Source organism: Photinus pyralis, unplaced genomic scaffold (assembly GCF_008802855.1).
Source record: "Photinus pyralis isolate 1611_PpyrPB1 unplaced genomic scaffold, Ppyr1.3 Ppyr1.4_LG5, whole genome shotgun sequence".
In the NCBI taxonomy this organism is placed as follows: Eukaryota; Metazoa; Arthropoda; class Insecta; order Coleoptera; family Lampyridae; genus Photinus; species Photinus pyralis.
The window spans coordinates 27,405,009-27,428,121 of record NW_022170596.1 but is presented as its reverse complement, the minus strand read 5'-3'; the positions used below and the strand labels follow the sequence as shown (position 1 = coordinate 27,428,121).

General features: G+C 35.3%; 3 protein-coding genes across 5 annotated transcripts; all 3 read right to left on the bottom strand.

The window, feature by feature from the left end:
* Nucleotides 1–1,386: 1,386 nt before the first annotated feature.
* LOC116172810 (ankyrin-1-like) lies at nt 1,387–3,795 on the bottom strand. Of its 2 annotated transcripts, XM_031490095.1 has the most exons (3): nt 3,700–3,795; nt 1,782–3,647; nt 1,597–1,743 (listed from the first exon to the last, which is right to left on the bottom strand). In XM_031490095.1, exons 2-3 carry the CDS (start codon nt 3,643–3,645, stop codon nt 1,727–1,729), a joined length of 1,881 nt encoding a protein of 626 aa, XP_031345955.1. In that variant the 5' UTR covers nt 3,646–3,647; nt 3,700–3,795; the 3' UTR covers nt 1,597–1,726. The 2 variants fall into 2 exon arrangements, with proteins under 2 accessions (XP_031345954.1, XP_031345955.1); XM_031490094.1 differs by having other exon boundaries at nt 1,387–3,647.
* A 4,955-nt stretch (nt 3,796–8,750) lies between these two features.
* LOC116172812 (ankyrin-1-like) lies at nt 8,751–11,126 on the bottom strand. The gene is made up of 2 exons (XM_031490096.1): nt 10,998–11,126; nt 8,751–10,942 (listed from the first exon to the last, which is right to left on the bottom strand). The coding sequence occupies exon 2, from the start codon at nt 10,931–10,933 to the stop codon at nt 8,888–8,890; it is 2,046 nt and encodes a 681-aa protein (XP_031345956.1). The 5' UTR covers nt 10,934–10,942; nt 10,998–11,126; the 3' UTR covers nt 8,751–8,887.
* A 4,750-nt stretch (nt 11,127–15,876) lies between these two features.
* Nucleotides 15,877–18,807, bottom strand: LOC116171608 (ankyrin-1-like). Of its 2 annotated transcripts, none has more exons than XM_031488551.1 (2): nt 18,567–18,807; nt 15,877–18,510 (listed from the first exon to the last, which is right to left on the bottom strand). In XM_031488551.1, exon 2 carries the CDS (start codon nt 18,490–18,492, stop codon nt 16,030–16,032), a length of 2,463 nt encoding a protein of 820 aa, XP_031344411.1. In that variant the 5' UTR covers nt 18,493–18,510; nt 18,567–18,807; the 3' UTR covers nt 15,877–16,029. The 2 variants fall into 2 exon arrangements, with proteins under 2 accessions (XP_031344411.1, XP_031344412.1); XM_031488552.1 differs by having other exon boundaries at nt 18,576–18,807.
* Nucleotides 18,808–23,113: the final 4,306 nt, after the last annotated feature.

Below are 23,113 nucleotides of genomic sequence, written 5' to 3'. Positions count from 1 at the left end.
TCACTACTCAAATCGATTTTATTTTCATTGTAACAACAGGTGCAAAATTTGGTTTTGCACATCAGCTATAGCCATACCCAGGAGCTCGTTTGCTATATTTGTTTAAACGTTTATTAATATAATAATTATTATTCGTGTTACTTTAATTTGCATAATGTGTAAATTTTCATCGGTTCGTCATTCTAAATGAAAATTTTATCAAAATTGATCAAAGTACACTGGGTGTTCAGATACTTATGGCGGGTAGTATAAACTTGACGGAAGTTGCGATCCATTGAATGCAATTCAGAACACAACGACCCAAACCGGGACCTCTACAACTTGACTAAGAGGTTCGAGTGGGGCGGAGAATATTAAGCGATATAACATCTCGTGACAAAACAAGATTGGCCTCGGATTCATGTTTGAAACTTGATATTTACTTTTATTACCCCTCAAACTGTCACGAAAAATTGGTGCCATACTGTAGCAAATTGTCCAAATTTTCCGAAAATTCTTACATTTTTGAAAAAATATTATACATAATTGGCCCATGCCACAGGTATGGTGTATCGAAATTTCTATTTCTGACTATAAAAATAACTGGTGGAAAAATTTATAGGGTGTAGCAAATCGCTCAAAATTATTAACAAAATTGACATCTTTGTGCCGGTATGGCGGTTATGCGGGCCCGTCGCTGCGGTATGGCAGGTTGATTTTCGTGATTTACTGATTGAGGACTTGATGCTCATACAAAAATGAGCTTGTAGCAAATCACCCAAAAAAAAACAAACAATCGACAAGTTCCAATGAATATGGCGGGCTATAAGCACAGATCTAGATCTGTGCTATAAGGCCCACCGGAAAAGTATGGCATTTCGTTTCCGTCATTTGTTTTGTCACCGACTACCAGAAAATTCAAAGAATTTTGTGTAGCAAATTGTCCAAAATCATTAAATTTTCCAACATGTTTAAAAAATCGTCACGCAATAACGGCCCACTCCCAGAGCACCATTTTCGTTTTGAGGAATTAAACCTTTGAATGGTCGCCATTCTTGTAGCAAATCACAGCACAAAAAGTTTCACCATCTCCCGGTCTAAGAAGTATATGCAGTTACAGAAGCGGCGCCATCTTGAAATTATTTTATTTCAATTCGCAATGCTCGATTATACCTGTGAAGCAAGTTTCAAGTGTCTACTTCAACTGCAAGTTTAAACATTTAATGAACGGCCTAATAATTTTTCCTGTAGAAATTAATCAAAGCAACGCATCAAAGTGTAAAATTGTACTACAAACTTTCTCTTTTGGGCAGGTTTGAGCAAAATGTAAACTTTCGAGTGCAAGCGCAGCACACCAATCCAAATACAAAAAACCCCATATGGGATCAATTGGAAAAAGATGTAAAATTTCATGCAAAAATGGATGTAATAAAGAACAATGGAAAAATACAAAAATTTAAAACAAATAAAATACTCTTAAAAAATACAAAAATTTAAAACAAATAAAATACTCTTAAATTAGATTGGGCTCGATGAAGAACGTGAGAGACGATAGGAACCCATATGAGCTGTGGCATTATCGAGCTCCGTTTCCAATTCTCGACCATCATTCTCCTGTATCATCTTCGCAAGATCTTCATGGTCGTTACCAAATGCAACCTGTGTCAGTGTCTGTCCTTGGCTGTTGTGAGCATTAGTCACAGCTAAAAATGCATCCAGGTTTTCTTCTCTAACCATTTCTAATTCTTTAATGATTGCGCAGTTACCATCTTTCGCTTTGTCAAATAATTGACCAATCCGCTGTAAGAGATTGACAATTTCGATATTGTTGGCGGTTTGAGCACAGTCTTGTGGTGTGCTACCGTCTTCACCACTGACGGCGTCAAACATTGCACCGTGTTTTAGTAGAGAGAACACAATTTCCAGATTATTAAACTTCGCAGCAAAGTGGAGAGGACAGACCTTGTCCTTGTTGCTGAAGTTTACGTTGGCACCATTCGTTAGCAATAGGTTAACAATGGTGGTGTAGCCTTTCCATGATGCGTAGATTAATGGGGTTTGGAAATGAACACTTCTAATATTAACTAATGCTCCTTGTTTAAGACTATTTTCAACTTCTAAGTGATTGTTCTCCATTGTAGCAGTGAATAACTTTTCAGTCAATCTAAATAATTTAATTAATCTTGAATTACGACTTTTCTTAGCAAGCTGTGATGGCAAAACATGTGGAGCTGTTTGAGCCTCTGCATCAAAATATGCTCCACTCATAAGAAGAAATTTAACCATTTCCAAATTACCATGTTGTGCACCTAAGTGTAAAGGTGTATAATTGCCACGCATTGTTGCGTTAACCACTGCTCCATTCCTAATTAGAGTTTTAACTACCTGAGGATGGTTATAGATAGCTGCAAGATGGAGGGGTGTGTATTTTCTAATATTTTCAACTAAACTGGGGTTGGCACCATATTTTAATAACATCGTAACAACTGAATCATTACCTGTTTCAGCTGCCAAATGCAAAGGTGTCCAATTTTCCTCATCTAAAGTATTAGCATTTGCTCCACTTTCCAACAAACAGCTTACTATTCCTAAATGACCCTCTGCTACTGCGATGTGAAGAGGTGTTCCGCCTTCAGTTATTCTGACATGAATGTCTGCATTATTTTTTACCAGTAGCTCAACTACCTGTAAATGACCCACCAGACACACAGTGTGTAAAGGTGCAACATTATTGTGGTCTTTAGGATTAACGTCTATTCCATTTGCAAGCAGTAGACACTTAGTGACTTCAAGATAATTCCGTTCAGTTGCCATGTGCAAAGGTGTAACATTTTCAAAATCCTTGGCATTAACGTTACATTTCGCTTCGAGTAAAGCCTTTACTACCTCGACAAAGCCACCTCGACAGGCAAAATGCAAAGATGTAATTTTATGTTGTGTTATTGCATCACAATTTGCTCCTGCTTTCAGCAGTACCTTAACAATATCGGATCTACCAAGTTTTGCTCCTAAATGTAAAGCTGTAACGTTGAAGTCAACTGTATGATCTGAATATCTAGTTATAATCAAAGATAAGATGGTGCAACCCGCATTAATATCAGATCCATGAGAAATAAGAGTCTTGATTACCTCAAGATTACCACTTTGTACTGCATGATGTAAAGGTCTTGTTCGAGCTCTACTCGCAGCGTTAACGTCTGATCCATTTTTTACTAGCACATTTATTGTGTCTAGATGACCACCCCCTGCTGCGAGATGTAAAGGTGTGTAAAGATCATCTGATTTCGTGTTGAGATCGGCTCCATGTGCAATTAAAGTATTGACAATATCCAGGTGGCCCTCTTGACAAGCATAACTTAGAGGCATGAAGCCTTTTTGAACTTTATGTTTTAGGTCAGCTCCACGAGCAATAAGAAAATTGACCATCTCTAAGCGATTGTTTTTAATTGCAAAATACAGTGGTGTATACCGATAGTATTTGATCTCGCAGTTGACAGATAAACCTTCTGCTAACGAGCTCCTTGCTAAAGACAGATCGCCAACACTTGCTGCCACATGTAATCCTGTAATACTAGCGCGTATTTCAGCTTCTTGTTCCATACTTAAATATTCTTGGGATTGGGTGTAGGGAAATGGTATGAGACTTTGACTATGAATGTTGCCCATATCTAAAATGGTACACGTGTGAATATTCCTAAAGAATGTGATTTTTACACGTACTGAGCAGTTCTGCTTGAAAAAGATATATAAAAATTGTAACTATTGTTTGCTGCGTAATAGATTACGCTGTAGACACAAACTTTGATTATATCTTTGTTAAAAACAATGATTATATACCGTTAACCGTAGGATAATGCGCTGATTAATCAATTAATGCGGTGCAAAGTGCAACACCTCAAAAAAACTTTGAACATACCATGGTATGAACACAGTAAACGGAATCAGTATAGACACTCCCACAACTGTCTCTATGGACTCTGGTATATGTCATGCCACATTGTCCAGTGGTACCTCACTTTGTCAAGAGGGCGTTGTAAGGTTGTCAGCATTTTGACTTAGCTAGGGCTCTATGCACGGGCACAAGTACCTACCTAAGATTCTACCTGACTTCATAACAAGTAATTTAGATACCTATACCTACACGCAAGATCGAAAAAAAGGTAAAGTATCTAAACATTGTTATATAAAGTCATCAGTGTGTAGTTTCCAACTTTTAATTATTTTTTGGTAGGTATGCTGTACATTGTCGTATTCGTAATAAAAATGCTACTCAATACAGTATCTTTTTTACGGGTCATAAAAAATGAAGTTGATGATTTCTCTGAAACGAAACGTTGTATTAAAAATCTCTCAAGGCTGTCTTGTAGAGTTCCGAAAGTGGCAATGAGAAAGGTTTTTTTTAGTTTTCTACGTATGCTCAAATAACATAAGAAGAAAATAAAAACAAAATCGGAGAATGTTGGTTTTTCTGACATATCTTCGAAAGTAATCGGAATTTTCGGGTACATACATACCAGCATGATAATTGTTTAATTGCCCAACTTTTTTGACCATCATCGTATCTTTTATGGTTTCCGAGATCCCAATGATAGACATCCTTATCTTGAATATAGGGTATACAGAGCTGGGCAGTATTCGATTTTGTAAATACTTTTTAGTATTCAAATCCTTTAAAGTATTCAAATACTTTGTAATTAAATACTTTTATGGAAGCAGTATTTGTATTTGTAACTCAAATACTTTCACAAATATTTAGTATTCGAATACTTCGCAAAGTATTTGGATACTTCGTAAAGTATTCGACTACTCGCAAGGTATTTGAATACTTTGAGAAGTATTCGAATACTTCGCATAGTATTTGAATTGAACCGACCAAAAATCGACTCCAAAATTTCTCGGGAAAACACTTTTTCTTATTAATTTTGGTGCGTAGAATCCAAAACAATTCGTACTTTTTCGATTAGACTTCTCAATCAAAAGTTATAGACTAGAAACCAATTTCGCAAGAAAATTCAAAGGGCTGTAACTTTTGAACTAGTAGCCCAATCTTGGAACTGTTTGAAATTATGGATTCTACAGGCCACATTCTATAAGAAAATTTTTTTTCCGGGTCGTTCTAAGACAATTTTTTTTTTCGGGGCTCAAAAAAAGGCAGTGTATAACCTTCCCTTTTTACCAAAAATCGACTGCACCAAAATTTCTCGGGAAAACACTTTTTCTTATTAATTTTGGTGCGTAGAATCCCAAACAATTCGTACTTTTTCGATCAGACTTCTCAATCAAAAGTTATAGACTAGAAACCAATTTCGAAAGAAAATTCAAAGGGCTGTGACTTTTGAACTAGTAGCCCAATCTGGGAACTGTTTGAAATTATGGATTCTACAGGCCCCATTCTATAAGAAAATTTTTTTCCGAGTCGATCTGAGACAATTTTTTTTCGGGCCTCAAAAAAAGACAGTGTATAACCTTCCTTTTTTACCAAAAAACGACTGCATCAAAATTTCTCGGGAAAACACTTTTTCCTATTAATTTTGGTGCGTAATATCCAAAACAATTCGTACTTTTTCGATCAGGCTTCTCAATCAAAAGTTATAGACTAGAAACCAATTTCGAAAGAAAATTCAAAGGGCTGTAACTTTTGAACTAGTAGCCCAATCTTGGGACTGTTTGAAATTATGGACTCTACAGGCCACATTCTATAAGAAATTTTTTTCCGGGTCGATCTGAGACAATTTTTTTTTCGGGCCTCAAAAAAAGGCAGTGTATAACCTTCCTTTTTTACCAAAAATCGACTACACCAAAATTTCTCGGGAAAACACTTTTTCTTATTAATTTTGGTGCGTAGAATCCAAAACAATTCGTACTTTTTCGATCAGACTTCTCAATCAAAAGTTATAGACTAGAAACCAATTTCGAAAAAAAATTCAAAGGGCTGTAACTTTTGAACTAGTAGCCCAATCTTGGAACTGTTTGAAATTATGGATTCTACAGGCCACATTCTATAAGAAAAATTTTTTCCGGGTCGATCTGAGACAATTTTTTTTTGGGGCCTCAAAAAAAGGCAGTGTATAACCTTCCTTTTTTACCAAAAATCGACTGCACCAAAATTTCTCGGGAAAACACTTTTTCTTATTAATTTTGGTGCGTAGAATCCAAAACAATTCGTACTTTTTCGATCAGACTTCTCAATCAAAAGTTATAGACTAGAAACCAATTTCGAAAAAAAATTCAAAGGGCTGAAACTTTTGAACTAGTAGCCCAATCTTGGAACTGTTTGAAATTATTGATTCTACAGGCCACATTCTATAAGAAAATTTTTTCCGGATCGATCTGAGTCAATTTTTTTTTCGGGTCTCAAAAAAGGCAGTGTATAACCTTCCTTTTTTACCAAAAATCGACTGCACCAAAATTTCTCGGGAAAACACTTTTTCTTATTAATTTTGGTGCGTAGAATCCAAAACAATTCGTACTTTTTCGATCAGACTTCTCAATCAAAAGTTATAGACTAGAAACCAATTTCGAAAGAAAATTCAAAGGGCTGTAACTTTTGAACTAGTAGCCGAATCTTGGAACTGTTTGAAATTATGGATTCTACAGGCCACATTCTATAAGAAAATTTTTTTCCGGGTCGATCTGAGACAATTTTTTTTTCAGGCCTCAAAAAAAGGCAGTGTACAACCTTTCTTTTTTACCAAAAATCGACTGCACCAAAATTTGTGTAAAGTATTTACTATTCAAATACTTTTTGAAAGTATTCTGCCCAGCTCTGAGGGTATATAACTCAAAGTATATAGCCCAACTGCATTTCAAAACGAACAACTAACTCGCAATCTAAATCTAGGGGTGTTCAAGCATTATCCGGAAACTAATTGATTAGGGGGTACAAATAGGTACACAACATTTTTTGGTCAACAGATTAATACTTTAACCAAAAAGTTCTCACTTTTAATTATTTTAGACACTACAATATTGATTATAGGCGGCATGTTCATTACAAAAAAAAGAAAGCTTGTGCGATGCTATGCTGGATACGATAAAAAGTGCATGTTTCTGACATTTTTTTGTAAAGTTTTACAAGAATCTTTTCTCGTACCATATTTTTTGCGCGCTTTAATAATAATAATAATAGTAATTATTACTATTATTATTTATCATTATTACTAAGTAATAATTATTGATTAGGAAAAATTGGTTCCTACACCATAACCAATAGGTTCAGGGTCAGATAAACCATTCGGTTATATGTTCTTCCTCCTGTACCCCTAGAAACATAAAGTATATATTACTACATGTAGATTCTACGAAATAAAACAATTACCAGAGTTCGATTTTGATTGTAAACAAGCACCCATCTACTAAGTAACTACCTACCAAGAAAAAAGACAAAATCAAACAAAATTATGTTAAATTTCGCTATCTGATTAATAATTTTTTAATTTTCCGTTTAAAGGCATCTTCGGACACTGCCTGTAAAACGGGGGGAATGGGAAAGGAAATGTTTTGCACTTGTCACCAACCTTTTTAAATCCATAAATGATTGGACCACTTGTTTCAATGGTTCAACCTCGTCTGTGTGTACTAAAGTCAGTTCCATCATCAAAGAATTCGGTTTCACATCCTTAGCAAAATGAAAAAAAATGTGAGTAAGAAAGTAGAAGAAGGCCTGCAGATGGGAATATTCATGAAGCTCCATCGTTCCCAATACCTCTAATGTGAAACCTCTGGTCAGTCTGTTCCGGAAGATCTAAGCAAGAGGTTTTCGCTTTCGAGAAGAAAGAAGTTTTTTCCTTGTGGTTCAGTTATTGGTTATTGGACGGTCTTCGGTCACAAATCCTGAAGGATACACTTTCTTCGAGCTTTGGAGTTAACCCTATAGATTCGCTACCTGCTATGTTGTCGGGTCAAATTCCGACCGAAATCTGCCCTATTCTATTCGTAGGATCACTCGCAGCTCAGAACTGAACATTTAGTATTTGGGATGGAAAGCTCAAGGACACGGCTATAGCAAAGTGAGACCTTGAATGATAGCAAATGCCAAGTCCTTTCATACAGATCCAAGATGAGGCAAAACAGAAATGTCGAAGTTCTCCGGGAATGTAGTTGATGACACCTGAAAAATTTACTCTTGTGGGTGCTCCACGTAAGCCGGGCGAACGAAAATAAAAATACGGAACCCAAAGCAATAATATTCCCATTAATTAATATGAGAGCAAAGCCTTACTTTTTTGTTATTTTGGTTGTATAAAATTAGGCCTCGTTCAGAAGAGTTTTTGCCATTTAAAACTGAACATAGGAAATCCCTGTCTACTTCTAAATGAGTATCACCTGTATACCCAGACATTCAGAATCTGTACATGAATTGCTAAGTTATTGGAAAGTAGTAACAAGAAGTTTGAGGTGGTTCATATTTAGTGCAGGATGGAATGTCCTCTTGGATCTTAACAGTAGCCAGGTGTCCAGTGACCTATGCAGATATAGAATCATTTCACTTCCCTTCAAATAGTGGAAAAACAAATCATAAAAACACAACTGCTTCATAAATTGTAGCAGAAGTTTTAAGAATGCAACTGATTTGCATCGTGTTCATGTTGGCAATGTGCATCGGCTGCTGCCTGAGTGTAGCCAACCGTCCCAGGCAGCTTGAACACAGGAGTTTTGAATTCTAGCTCCAATGTTGAGCCTATTTTGGAAATCACATCAGTAATATTCCAATAAAAACGGATATACCAGTTAAGCGTCAGTTGTGCACTAATTCCGAGTGTTTGTAAAATGCAAAATATTTCTATATTTGTTGGATAGATATACAGCAATAATACAGTTAACAAAATAAAAGAACAATTCAAACTTAAAAAATCATAGGTCTACATGCAGTATAAAAATATGAATATCATGAGATACGAACTGAACATTACTCAGCTTGAGTTTCAGGTACCTGTACCAATTCTGGATGGGAACTTGTAACATTTTTATTGCGACTGGCACGTTCGACTTGTATAAGCGTTTTCATTTGACCGTTTCGAGCATTGGTAACAGCTATATATTCCTTAGGGTTGTGGTCTCTAATTGTTTTTAATTTTGTAACAATTGAATTGCCACTTTTAGCTTCTTCAAACAAATGATCGACCAACTGCAAAAGATTGGCAATATCAATATTGCCGGCAACTTGGGCACAGTCCAGCGGTGTATTACGGCCTGTAGTACTAACCACATCGAACATTGCACCGTGCTCGAGTAAAGAGTATACAATTTCAATATGATTATACTTGGCAGCATAATGGATTGGAAAGACATTGTTGTTGTTAGTGAAATTTACATTTGCACGATATTTTAATAGAAGGTCAACGATGTTGACGTATCCTTTCCACGATGCGTAGATCAATGGGGTTTTGAAATGAATGCTTCTACTATTTACGAATGCTCCACGTTTAAGGCAAGTTTCCACTGCTAAGTGATCGTTTTCTTTCGTAGCATTGAATAGCTGTTCAGATAGTCGGAGCATTGCAATTATATCCAAATTTCTTACTGCACGATGCAATGGTAAATGAGGGCTGACGTCATAGTATGCTCCATTCGCAAGTAGAGACTTTGCTATACCTACATTTCCATTTACCGCCACCATGTATAAAGGTGTAAAATTGTTGATCATTGTTGCATTAACGTCTGCTCCATTTTCAATAAGGATTTTAGCCACCTTGGACTGATCATAGTGGAGTGCAAGATGTAAAGCTGTCATTTTGCTTCGAATTTCTTGTACATTTGGGTCAGCATCATGTATTAACAAGACAGTGACAATCTCATCAAAGCCTTGCAGAGTTGCAACATGTAAAGGAGTTACATTCATACAATCTACTACATTAACATCTATCCCGCTTTCAATTAAAAAATTTATTATTCCTAAATGGTCGCGCTGTGCTGCCAAATGTAAAGCGCTCTCACCCACACTTCCTTTAGCATTAATGTTGGCATGGTGTTTTATTAGCAACTTAACTACTTCCAAATGGCCCTTCTCACAGCCTACCAGCAAAGCTGTAAAATTTTGGGGGCCTTTAGAGTCGACGTCAATTCCACTTGCAAGAAGTAGATGCTTAACTACTTCAACGTAATTTCGTGCAGCTGCTAGGATCAATGGTGTGCAATTGTCGTTATTCTTCGCATTAATATTCGACTTTGCTGCAAGTAACGCTTTTATTGACTCGATAGAGCCACCTACAGATGCTAAATGCAAAGGTGTAACTCCGCGTTTTGTTGTTGCATTAGGATTTGCTCCCGCTTCCAGCAGAACCTTAACTATATCTGACCTACGAAATGATGTTCCCAAATGTAATGGGGTAACATTTGAGTCATACGAGTCGTCTGCGTTACTTGATGGGTATAGACTCACGTTCAAACCTTCAGCAATGCAACCGGCATTAATGTCAGATCCACGAGAGATCAGTGTTTTAATTATTTCGAGATTACCGTTTAGTACTGCATAATGCAAAGGCCTCCCTTGATCCTTATTTACTGCATCGACATCTAATCCTATTTCAATGAGAACATTTATCAGATCCACATGACCTTGCCTTGCAGCTAAATGCAACGCTGTAGAAAATGTATCTGTTTTAATGTTGATATCTGCTCCATGCTTAATTAAGGTGTTGACAATATCCAAACGACCTCGCAGAGCTGCATAATGTAAAGGCGTGAATCCTGTATTTGATTTATGATTTAGTTTTGCTCCATTCGCAATTAGAAAATGAACCATTTCCAAGCGATTTCCTTCTATTGCACAGAACAGGGGTGTAAGGCAATCCTCTACAGTCTCAGAGTTAATGGATAAACCTTGTGCTAACAGGGTTCGGACTGTGGACAAGTTGCCATTTCCTGCTGCCATATGTAATGGAGGGAATTGATTCATTATACCAAACAGTTCTTCATCCAAGCGTAATGGATTTATGCTGTGAGTGTTACCCATTCTATCAGCCTAAGGTTTAATAGCTCAGAAGAATTTCGGGGAAGATAATAATTATTCTACTTACCCAGAAGACAAGTCTATGTTGATAAGATTAAAACTACGACACCACAAGCTTGATGCTGTGCAAGCAACTTTTGCCTTCTTTGACCAAGACCAACCACAGAACATGAATACTTTGAACTTTGAACAAAGCGTGAGAAAGAGAAATGGACCACTGAGAGAAATGAAAGAGCGTAGCAGCGAACAACAAAATGTTTGTACAAAAATTAGTGGTAAAAGTATAATTACGTAAGGTAAGGTGAGGCACGCCGCAAGGTTTTAGTACCTAATTTCGGCTTAGTTCAACTTTCATCAGTCATTAAAAGTTCATTTGGGGAATTCAATTAAGCACCTTTACATTATCATTTCTTTGATGTTTTAGGAATTTGTACCTACAGAGAATATTATACTATATCATCTACTAAACTAACTAAACACTTCCCGCATGTTCGGCTGAGATTATTTACTTGATGTTTTTCTAAAACCTCTTATTTGAAGTTTCTATCTTCCCGGTTTTTGAATGAAACATTAAGATTAGGTACCATGTATATTACTGTAACATAAACATAAATCAATTAATAAGTATTGTAATTTATATAGGTAAGTACTGTATATTGAGTACCTATACCATACAAAATCAATATCAAACTTGATCAAACGCCGCTTTGTTACTGGCTAAGAAACTGTCAACACGATATTCTCTCAAGCGATACCAACTCAAACTCTTCAGGAGTTTTCTATGCCAATATTATTGCTGGTTGGGATTCTTCCATTCTTCTCTTTTTCGCATTGTATTCGTGTAAACAACCATGCGCATGCGTGTAGAAGCCGTCAGAGCTGGGCAGTATTCGATTTTGTAAATACTTTTTAGTATTCAAATCCTTTAAAGTATTCAAATACTTTTATGGAAGCAGTATTTGTTTTTGTAACTCAAATACTTTCACAAATATTTAGTATTCGAATACTTCGCATAGTATTTGGATACTTCGTAAAGTATTCGAATACTTCGCAAGGTATTTGAACAAATGAACACTTTGAGAAGTATTCAAATACTGGATTCTACAGGCCACATTCTATGAGAAAATTTTGTTCCGGGTCGATCTGAGACAATTTTTTTTTCGAGCCTCAAAAAGAGGCAGTCTTTTTTTCCAAAAATCGACTACACCAAAATTTTTCGGGAAAACACTTTTTCTTATTAATTTGGGTGCGTAGAATCCAAAACAATTCGTACTTTTTCGATCAGACTTCTCAATCAAAAGTTATAGACTAGAAACCAATTTCGAAAGAAAATTCAAAGGGCTGTAACTTTTGAACTAGTAGCCCAATCTTCAAACTGTTTAAAATTATGGACTCTCGATCGATCTCGATCTCAGACAATTTTTTTCCGGCCTCAAAAAAAGGCAGTACTTTTAAGTTATTCAAATATTTGAGAACAATTTAGAAATGTTTAGGGAAAGTTTCCATTGTCACAAAATCAAATATAAAAATCCGATACATCTGAATACCGAACTCGATAGTCTACGTAACTTAAAAACAATAGGGACTTTTCTTATATCCTTAAGACCATTTGTACCATAATTTTCAAAGCGATCGCACGTTTCTAAACAAGTTATCATGCACACGGACAAGCGTATGGTCAAAAATGGATCTGTTCCAAAATCGCTAGGATTAATTTCAGAAAGGCGTACGTATCATGTGCACGACGTACGATCGCTTTGAAAACTGGTACACGTATTCTTAAGGATATAACTGGTTTAAGAAAGGTCCTGGTAGGTACCTCCTATATAATAATATAATAATATAATAATAATAATAATAATACGCTTTTACTCCCCTTAAATTTGTATATAACAATAGAAATATAAAAAAAGCTAACCCCATACAAAGTATAACGTGATTTTTTAAGTAGTATTAAGCCTTTTATCTAGTATACTATTTTAAATTTTTAATGTTTTTGAGTGACAAGTATTTGAATACTTTTTACTGTATTCGAATAGGTACTTATTTTTCAAAGTAAGATAATGAAATACTTTTCAAAGGATTCGAATACTTTTTATAGTATTCGAATACTTATTTTTTTAAGTATTTGAATACTTTTCAATGTATCTGTAGGTATCTAGTATTCGCTTGTGCTGGACGTAAAAGTTTTTAGTATTCAAATACCTTTGATTTGTGTAAAGTATTTACTATTTAGTATTCAAATACTTTTTGAAAGTATTCTGCCCAGCTCTGGAAGCCGTTGAGGTTGCATGCCTCTTGCGATGCCTCCAACAATGCGACAAATCCGGTCTCCGCAGTTGACACTTTAACAGTGAAAGACGAATTTGTTTCCGACATGCCCATGATACAGTATCGAGTCGAGTTCCTTTAGTTAGCATGACCTTTCTCTACACAATCGGGTGCAGACCAGCGCCTCCTTTAGCGTCTTCTGCTTCTCCAGAACTCCCGTTTCTGTCGCAGAAGCGAGCAGGCAGTTGTCCTGGCAGACCTCAAGGTATTCTCTTCAACAGGCGTTGCATCTTCCCAGACGCTCTCTTCATCCTGACCCGCTACGGGAACTGTGGCATACTGAGACACATACACTCAGATAGAGCCACAGCTCATAAAGTTCAGGTCTTTAGCTTTGCAACGCTATGTAACAGCTTTAAACAAAGGCAACAGTAAACGTCAACGCCGAAGGGATGAACGTGGCTTCGATTTGGTTTTGCTCCATACCAGCGTTCAATGGTGTCACAGGGATCGTACTAGAATTAAGGGAGACAATTTTGAAGATAGTTCGTAGTTGCTATGGCTTTATCCCAGAACCGATAGTAGAGTTCGGCCTCGATTAACATGCTCCGAGCCATCTCTACTAAATAACACGCGACCATCATATTATGTACCTCCTTTGCGCTGGTCAGTTATGTCGACTTGACTTATCATAAAACAGAAGAGACGATGTCAGTTTTGTTTTATTACGCCACTGCCAATTATGCCGCGTTTCTCCCCACTCTTATAACTTCCTTTTTATCCATCTCCTGCACTTTTAATGCAAGGTTCTTTTTTTATTTTTTACTCGTAGCATTTTAGGTTGCCACTAATCTCCACAATCACGAATAAGTGAAGTGACGTCACTCACTGGACGTTCATGAACCGAAATTTATTTTTTCAAACGCAGAGTCTCGTAACTTTTCCATTTGTGGAGGTTTTTTAGTGATTCTTTCGAATTTTTGTTTCATTTTCCTTCAATTTTTATAATTAATTTATAAGAAAAAACTGGAAACTTCCATCTATTGCCAAATGTTAATAATAATAATAAACACCTAAGAATTTTAAGAAATCGAAACATTTATTCGACCACCTACAACATTGGATGATTACGATATATTACATATTAAATGATATGATAATAATCAAAACGAAGAGGAAGTATATCCTGTCAAAATAACGATACTATAACTTTATGAGAAATTCTCAAGAGACAAAATAAAAAAAGGATTTGGCCTTAAAGGCTAGCGCATTTTCTATGAATTTATCAGTACTTCCCGAAACGTCATGTAACTATTTATGTACAAAGGAAAATAAGTTATGGCAAAATAATATAAATAAGAAACTTAGCATTGCGCAGTCTGAAAATATGTGATATGTTCGTCTTTACTAGAAGAATCTTTGCTTAAAATTAAAAAAAAAATCTCTGCAAATAAGAAAGTTGATATTGCGCAATGCGCACCTTAATCGTAAAATTTTTCTTGCCCGAGGTGCCAGAGCTAGGAATAAGCTACCGAATGCAAAACGGACGAACTGAATATCTTGAAAATTGTAAGTCGTTAAGGCCTCGGACGGTTGGAAAATGGACTAAAAATGGAAATTTGAAATTGTCAATACACAAAGCTTGGGATTGTATGACATGAGAAACGAAATAGAATTTACGACTTAGATTTTTTAATTCGCTGTAAACCTGTTTCTCAAGGAATGGATAAAATTTTAAGTTCATCAGAAAATTGCTTCAATAGTCCTCGTAACTTCCTAGTAGGAAGTGTATTACTTATTTGTATAGTCTTACATACATTTATGCGTCCATTTTTTAAAATTCAGTTTAGAACACCTTTTCTCGGCCGTAACGCTACAATATTCTAAGAAGATTTCGACTATTAACGCCTAGGCCTTAGGTGTTGCTAGCGAGTAACCTTGGGAACAGGAAAATAGTAATAACAGAGATAGCCAATGGCACTAAAAGCTCTAGGGTGCAAGAAGTGAACTCTGATTTAGTGTTGGGGTATAACTGAAGTGGATGGAATGCATTCAAAACCTGAACCCTCTTACAGACGATATGGGTACCCATTAAAGGGTAATGAAATTGCCATAAGGTCGACAGGCGCTTTTTATAGAAGCCCAACCGTATGTAGAATTGTACAAATAACGGTAGGAAGCTAAGGTTCTACAAAAAGTGCCCTCTGCCTAAAGAGCTAAAGGTCAGTAGGAATGATACAATCTTTTGGTATGTCTCCAAAAAGAAACCTCCACAATATAGGCCTTGAAGCCTCCTTTGCAGGTGCTGTCTGGAGGAAAACTTCTTTTCATCTGTTGTTGCGACACACAAGTTCCTTGGAACTAATAAAGATGCACATGGGAATACTAAAAGATGCAGCTTCCAGAACGGTTTTAGATTTCTTCAAAAATCGACATCTTAAGGGAGCGAGACTGCAACTTGCTGGTACAATAGGCTGATGGGCCTTACCATGGCGGTTGAAGCAACTATACGAAATCTTTTAACTTTATCAAATGGCTTCTTTACGTAAACACACCATTTTTCTTTCTATTTCAAGCTGCATTGTAGTAAATGAAATATTAATCGTGCACATTTTCTATATTTGAACAAATACATATTAAAAGTGATAAGAATAATAAATAAGTATTAAATTCCTCAATCAACAAAAAAACTCTATCATTAAAAATATCATCAATAAAATAAAAAATGAATGTAAAATTCTTTCCATAAATGGTACAAACTAAAATTGTTTCTAACGAAGAAAATCATGAAATTAGCCATTAAAACATCATTAACATTTTGGATTCTATTATGAATTATTATGCTCCTGTATAATTTTTAGAAGAGAATTCGCAATATCTTTATGGTTGTTACTCAAAGCAGTCTGTATTAGTGTTTGTCCTTGATTGTTACAAGCATTTACCATAGCTAAAAATTTGTGGGGATTGTCGTTCCTGACCATTTTCAACTCATCAAGAATTTCGCAGTTACCGTTTTTGGCTTCATCAAATAATTTACCAATTTTCAACAACACACTGGCGATGTCCGTGTTTTTACGCTTTTGAGCACAGTCTAGTGGCTTTACACCGCGTTTGTGGCTACGTACATCGAACATTGCACCATGTTCTAATAGAGAATACACTACTTCGAGGTGATTAAACTTAGAGGCATAATGCAGTGGAGTTACATTGTTATCATTACCAAAGTTGACATTTGCATTGTTTTGAAGGAGAACGTTAACAGTGTCGATGTATCCCTTCCATGATGCATATATTAATGGTGTTTCAAAATGAATACTTCTGCTGTTGACTAACGCACCCTGTTTAATGCAACGTTCGACTTTTGAGTGGTCATTTTCCGTTGTAGCTTTGAACAGGTTGTCAATTAGTTTTAACAATTTTACCAGCTCTTGGTAGTGGAATCTCTCTGCAAATTGTAATGGCAAACCATATTCGCCTATATCAGCCTTTGGGTCAAAATATGCCTTATTCATAAGGAGAGATTTTACTATGTCTAAATTACCAACTTGTGCTGCCAAATGTAAAGGTGTGGCATTGTTATTCATTCTTGCATTAACATCGGCTCCATTTATAATAACGGTGGTAACTACTTTGGGATGAAGATATTGAATCGCCAAATGTAAAGGTGTGCATTTATTTTGATTTTCTTTTGCATTCAGATGGGCCCCATGTGTCACTAGGACGTTGGCAACCAGATCGTGACCTTTTTCTGCTGCAAAATGTAAAGAGGTCCAATTTGTATGATCCAAGGCATTAACATCTGCTCCATTTTTCAGAAGTAATTGAACCACTTGTAAGTGATTGTAGTCTACTGCAAAGTGTAAGGGTGTGGTCTTTTTATTCGTTTGTGCATTGACATCGACACCTCTATCAAGCAAAGATTGTGCAACATTTAAATTACCATCATATGCTGCATAATGAAGAGCGGTCCAACTCCTCTTGTCTACAGCCTTAACATCGGCTCCACTTTTGATTAGGAAATTAACTATCCTTAAGAAATCATGCTCTGCTGCCAAATGTAAAGCTGTCCTACCATCGTCTATTTTTGCATTTACTTTTGCTCCTTTTACAATTAATTTTTCAACAATTTCGGGAGAAAAACCATTGTATGCTGCATTATGTAAAGGACTCCAATTTTGATTGTCGAGTACGTGAATGTTTGCTCCATTATTAATTAAGAAGTCACAAACTTCAAAATGTTTTTGCTGAATTGCCTGATGTAAAGCTGTGAAACCTTCGTTTTGTTTAGCATTAATGTTGGCGTAATTTTTTATCAACAGTTGGACGATTTCATCATAACCATTCTGCGCTGCCATATGCAAAGCAGTAAAATCATTGCAGTCTTTAGCATTAACGTCAATTCCATTTACAAGTAGAAGCTTAACTATCTCAAGGTGATTTCGAGCTGTTGCCAAATGTAAAGGTGTAGCATTTTCATAATCCTTCACATTAACATTACATTTTGCTTCAAGTAAAATTTTTACAGATTCAACGAACCCACCTTGGGATGCCATGTGTAAAGGTGTGACTCTATCCATTGTTTTTGCATTAGGATTCCCTCCCGCTTCAATTAGAACTTTCACTATAGCGGAATTACCAGTCTGTGCCCCAAAATGTAATGGTGTCAGGTTGTAATCAAGCGCATCACTCTCATCCATAGCTGAACATCCAATATTAACATTGGATCCATGCAAAATCAGAATTTTAACCATCTCAAGATTGCCCTTTTGTACTGCCGAATGCAAGGGCGTTACTTGATGGTAATTTACAGCGTTAACTTCTAATCCTTTTTCCATGAGAACATTTACTATGTCCAGATGATTATTTTCAGCCGCTAAATGCAGAGGTGTATTTCGTTTTTCTGTTCTAATGTTACAATCTGCTTCATGTGCAATTAAGGTTTTGACAATTTCTGTGTGTCCTAGTTGGCATGCAGCATTTAAAGGTGTAAGCCCTGACACGATTTTATGATTTATGTCAGCACCACGTGCAATTAGAAAGTTAACCATTTCCAACTGATTTTCATAAATTGCAAAATACAATGGTGTAATGGAATCATATTTAATCTCGGCATTGACAGACAAACCTTGGGCTAACAGTGTGCGAACTAAAAGCACGTCTCCACGACTTGCTGCCAGGTGCATTGGTGTAACACTTCTGCGTTCCTCAAGCTCAGCATGATGAAGAAATAAATTGAATAATTCCATACATAATTGATACTGGTACAAGCTGCTATTAAAGGTATTGCCCATTTTGATTTCTGTAGATACCTGCACATTATAGGTTTCACATTTACTACTATAGCTCTAAGGATAATAATACTTACTCAACTTACTGTAAATCTACTTAAAAATAATAAGTGATGGAATGGATAACATCAGATAAGTATTTCAATACTGGCATGCTATGTAAGCACGATTGTATTATCATGCTATGCAAGCAACTTTTAGAGTTTAGACTTTTGCGTTCTTCGACCAACCACAGATCATGTACACTATGAAACATGAGAAGTTGAAATGGGCCACTTGAGTGAGATATGAAAGAGCGTACCAGGGAACAACAAAATGTTTGCACAAAAATCATAATCGACATCTTTGATCATAATCTATTATACAGGGCCCTGCAACAGTGCGTTGGTCTTTCCTAGCTCATACTGGTAAAAAATATAACAGAAATTATTTTTGAATGTACAGGGTGTTTTTACTGTGTAAATAGACAACTGATTTTTTTTTTAATGAAAGACCCCGTATATTTTTATCCTCTGCATGGAAGCTTATTCACTTTTTGTTTTTTTTTGTCAATGTTAAATTATTAATTTTTCCGAATACTTCCTCATAAGCAGGCTCCACTTTGATAAATCGTAGTGACCTTGATCTTAAAGTTAAGAAATACATTTGATCAATAATGTTAATCTGAATAAAAGCAAGACTTTGGTAATGAAAAAGTTGGATTTGATGATACACGCGGTGTTCACAAAAAAATTTCCAAATTAAACATTGAAGACAGGTTGAAAATGAAAAGAATGGTGCTGAAGTGACATTTTTTTGTCGGCGGACCCGAATATTAAAACGCTAAAATTAAGGGCACTTAAACCGGAGAGGGTGGTCTCATTAAAGACGACCATCCGGACAATTATTGACTAATTAAAGGTTGATTACACTTTTGAAATTTTTGACACATTGAAGATGGAATGTGTTGAAACTTAAATTTTACGGCACAGACAAATATTTAAATGCACCATTTAACGGCTCTAAAACCGAAGAGGGTGCCCTAATTAAAGACAACCAATCGAACGTTGAATTTTACATTGAACTTGGAAATTTTAAAGTTGAAAATATAACACATATTGGAAAAGGGGGGAAGCTACATACAGGTTTCAATTTTCAACTTCAAGTTCAATGTAAAATTCAACGTCCGATGGTTGTCTTTAATTAGGCCATCCTCTATATTATTATACAAATGATAACTAAATTAGGTCTACGATACATAAATAACTAACGATTGATGGCAGTTGAAAAAGGAGAGGATATTAAGTAAGCATATGAGGATAGCTAAATATTCACAGAAACTTGTGTACATAATTTGTTGTATGTTTAGGTATTGTGTACTGGGTTCTGATATTTCTAAGAGAAAAAGTATACAGTGTGTCCCAGATCGCGTGGGATTGCATGGGTAACTTTGTTACTATTAAAGATAGAGAATTGGTTAAATGGGCAATGTTTTGCAGTTTTGGATGCTTATTTAAAATTTCCTTATGGAAATTCAAAATGTAGCATAGGTTCGACGTAAATTCAAAAAAACTAAAATTGGTCATTTTCTTGAATGTCTTATATCATCGAAAGTATAAGAGATATAAAAAAAAGTGTTATATAAAAGTGACTGTCTTTGATACGCTTAATTTAGAATTGATGTAAAAAAAATTCAAGATAGCCACTTTTGAGGAATATTTACCAACTTCCTAAAGTTAAATGGGCACCATATTGGATTTTTAGATTACTTGATAGATTTTTAAATTCTCTTTTCAACGAGCTATTATAACATAAGATTGAAAATAACATACCAGTTATATTAACGGTTTTTGTATTTTAATCAAGTAGTCTGTGACGAATAAAAAAAAACAAAACAAAATCTATTCGAGGCAACAAAACAATGAAAATAATTCACCAGATGTTTAAAATACTGGCCATTATTAGTGAAACACACTTCAAGACAGTTTAGTTTAGGCAACGTGTTGCCATTGATGATGATTATTATTATTGTAGTGGTAGCTACTTCCACTTTACTTTTATTTTTTAATTAAGTACTTACTTTTATAATTTAATGTACTGTACATAATTCGTGAATTGTGACCAGTGCACACAGCTTATTGTTGGTAGGTAGCATAAACTAACCCTTTCTTCGAAACATACGTTGTCGAGAAAAATCCTTTAAGGAAGTTTATTGGACAATTTGTAAATAATGGTGAGCAGTTTCAGATCCAACGAAGATTACCGGCCAATTACATGACTTCCCATTATGCCATAAAATACATTAATTAAAAAAAATATTACTTGATTTCGGCGTGAAACTACAACATGTAGGTTTTCCTGTGACGAGAAGGTATAGTGTTCATTATGTCGATTTGAACACTCCGCAGTTAGAAAAATAAGATTCATATCTGTCCATATACTCGGACTGGTAAAACTGTTAGTTTCGATATTCTTGCGGATAAACCACCTACTGACCTACAAAATGTGACCTGGGACAATGCATCAATGGCAATACATTGTGTAAAATAAAGCAGTGTCTTGAAATATGTTTAACTGGATAATGGCATGACATTTTTTCGAGGGGATAAAGTATCCCCTATTATACCACCATTTGTAGGTATGTAAGTATGGATAATCAGATAGTCAATAAGTGATGATATAAAAATCAAAATTTTTCTAGGCCTACTTATATAAAATTTTGGAGGGAGTTGTAATGCCCAAAGCCCCCTCTCATGAGTGCATCCCTGATTTTTTAAACATCTGATGTAATTATTTTCATTGTTTTGTTGCCTCGAATAGATTTTGTTTTTTTTTTTTTAATTCATCACAGCCTACTTGATTAAAATACAAAAACCGTTGATATAACTGGTATCTTATTTTCAATCTTATGTTATGATAGCTCGTTGAAAAGAGAATGAAAAAATCTATCAAGTAATCTAAAAATCCCATATAGCGCCCATTTAACTTTAGGAAGTTGGTAAATGTTCCTCAAAAGTGGCCATCTTGAATTTTTTTTTGACACCAATTCTAAATTAAGCGTATCAAAGACAGTCACTTTTATATAAAACTTTTTTTTATATCTCTTATACTTTCGATGATATAAGACATTCAAGGAAATGACCAATTTTACTTTTTTTGAATTTACGTCGAACCTATGCGACATTTTGAATTTCCATAAGGAAATTTTAAATAAGCATCCAAAACTGCAAAACATTGCCCATTTAACCAATTCTTTATCTTTAATAATAACAAAGTTACCCATGCAATCCCACGCGATCTGGGACACACTGTATATCAGCTCCTTCTACTACCAATCTAACAAGATCTTCTGGAACAAACGTGTAAAGTACTTAACAATGTAGCAAACGTGAGTGAAACACTATTTTTTATTTTGAGAAAACCAAGCATATTAAGTGTAGTATGACGTAATATGCCTTTATTTTAGTCGCAATCATTTTTCTAATGTTTGGTGAAATGTAAGCTGGGTTCATAATTTTTACGTTTTGTAATACCATTGACTATAGGGGGTATTAGTCAATGGTAACACATATAATAAGTGCATGAATGTCGAACAGAAATATGTACTAGGTATGTTGATTATTTGAAAAATTGTATTTATCGTGTATTGAGTCAATTGTTTCCACACCATTCTAATTTATGGCACTTGTATCTATGGAAAAATATTCGGGATTAAATAATGAAAAATCTCTATAACAAAACTTCAGGTGCAGTGGGTTCCGAAAAAAAAGTAAGAAACATTGTGAGCTAAGAAGGATGTGTTAGGTTTAAACAGGATACGATGGGTATAGAGAGTTGGTTGCAGAAAAATTTGTTCGGAGTTGATCATGCATGCATGATTGATAGGTAGCTACACACCTTCATCAATGTCTTCCACAATCTTTTCTCTAAAGACAAATATATGGGTGAATTTTTTCCACTTTCACTATGAGGATCTCGTAAACCATGAGAGACAGTCCCCTTATCCAGAATTTATGTTGATTAATTATCCTATTCATAATTTCTTGTACCTCTACAAATAGCAAAGTTACAGAAAAAAAAAACCGAAAAACGTCCTTTTCGAAAATGCGCTGACGTTCATTTATTTTCAAAGATATCAACAAATAATTTTAACAAATCCATAGTGATATTTTCTCAGTAATAGATACATGCTCCAAGTAATTATATCTTTTTGTACGCCCTTGGAGTTACTTGAAAGTGAAAAGTGGGGATATCAATGAATATACTTCAATTTAAAATTGATTGCTACAGGTGAAGTGCAAATCAGATTTGTTTTGGTCGTAAATAACGCACTTTTCCTTTTTACGAAGTCTAGTTTTTTGCTTAAAATATTCACATTTTTCAATCCTATCGTTGATGTAGTTTCGTTGCCATCAGACATATAGATTTATTTTCCGATGCAGCTATATATGTAAAAATGTACAATTCACTTCTGAACGGTAAGTAAATTACAGTAGAGTTTTTTGTTAGCAAACTCAAAAACACCGCATGCTATCTTGAAAACAAACCAGGTAATTGAAGTTGTACAAATCAATCATGGCAGGTAAGCCGATATAGGTACCTACCTACAAGTTGAGAATTTCGTTTTCGACTTTATATGATTTTA

Excerpts from the sequence above, each read along its gene's own strand:
- LOC116172810 (XM_031490094.1), bottom strand. The coding sequence starts at position 3,645 with ATGGGCAACATTCATAGTCAAAGTCTCATACCATTTCCCTACACCCAA.
- LOC116171608 (XM_031488551.1), bottom strand. The coding sequence starts at position 18,492 with ATGGGCAATACCTTTAATAGCAGCTTGTACCAGTATCAATTATGTATG.
- LOC116172812 (XM_031490096.1), bottom strand. The coding sequence starts at position 10,933 with ATGGGTAACACTCACAGCATAAATCCATTACGCTTGGATGAAGAACTG.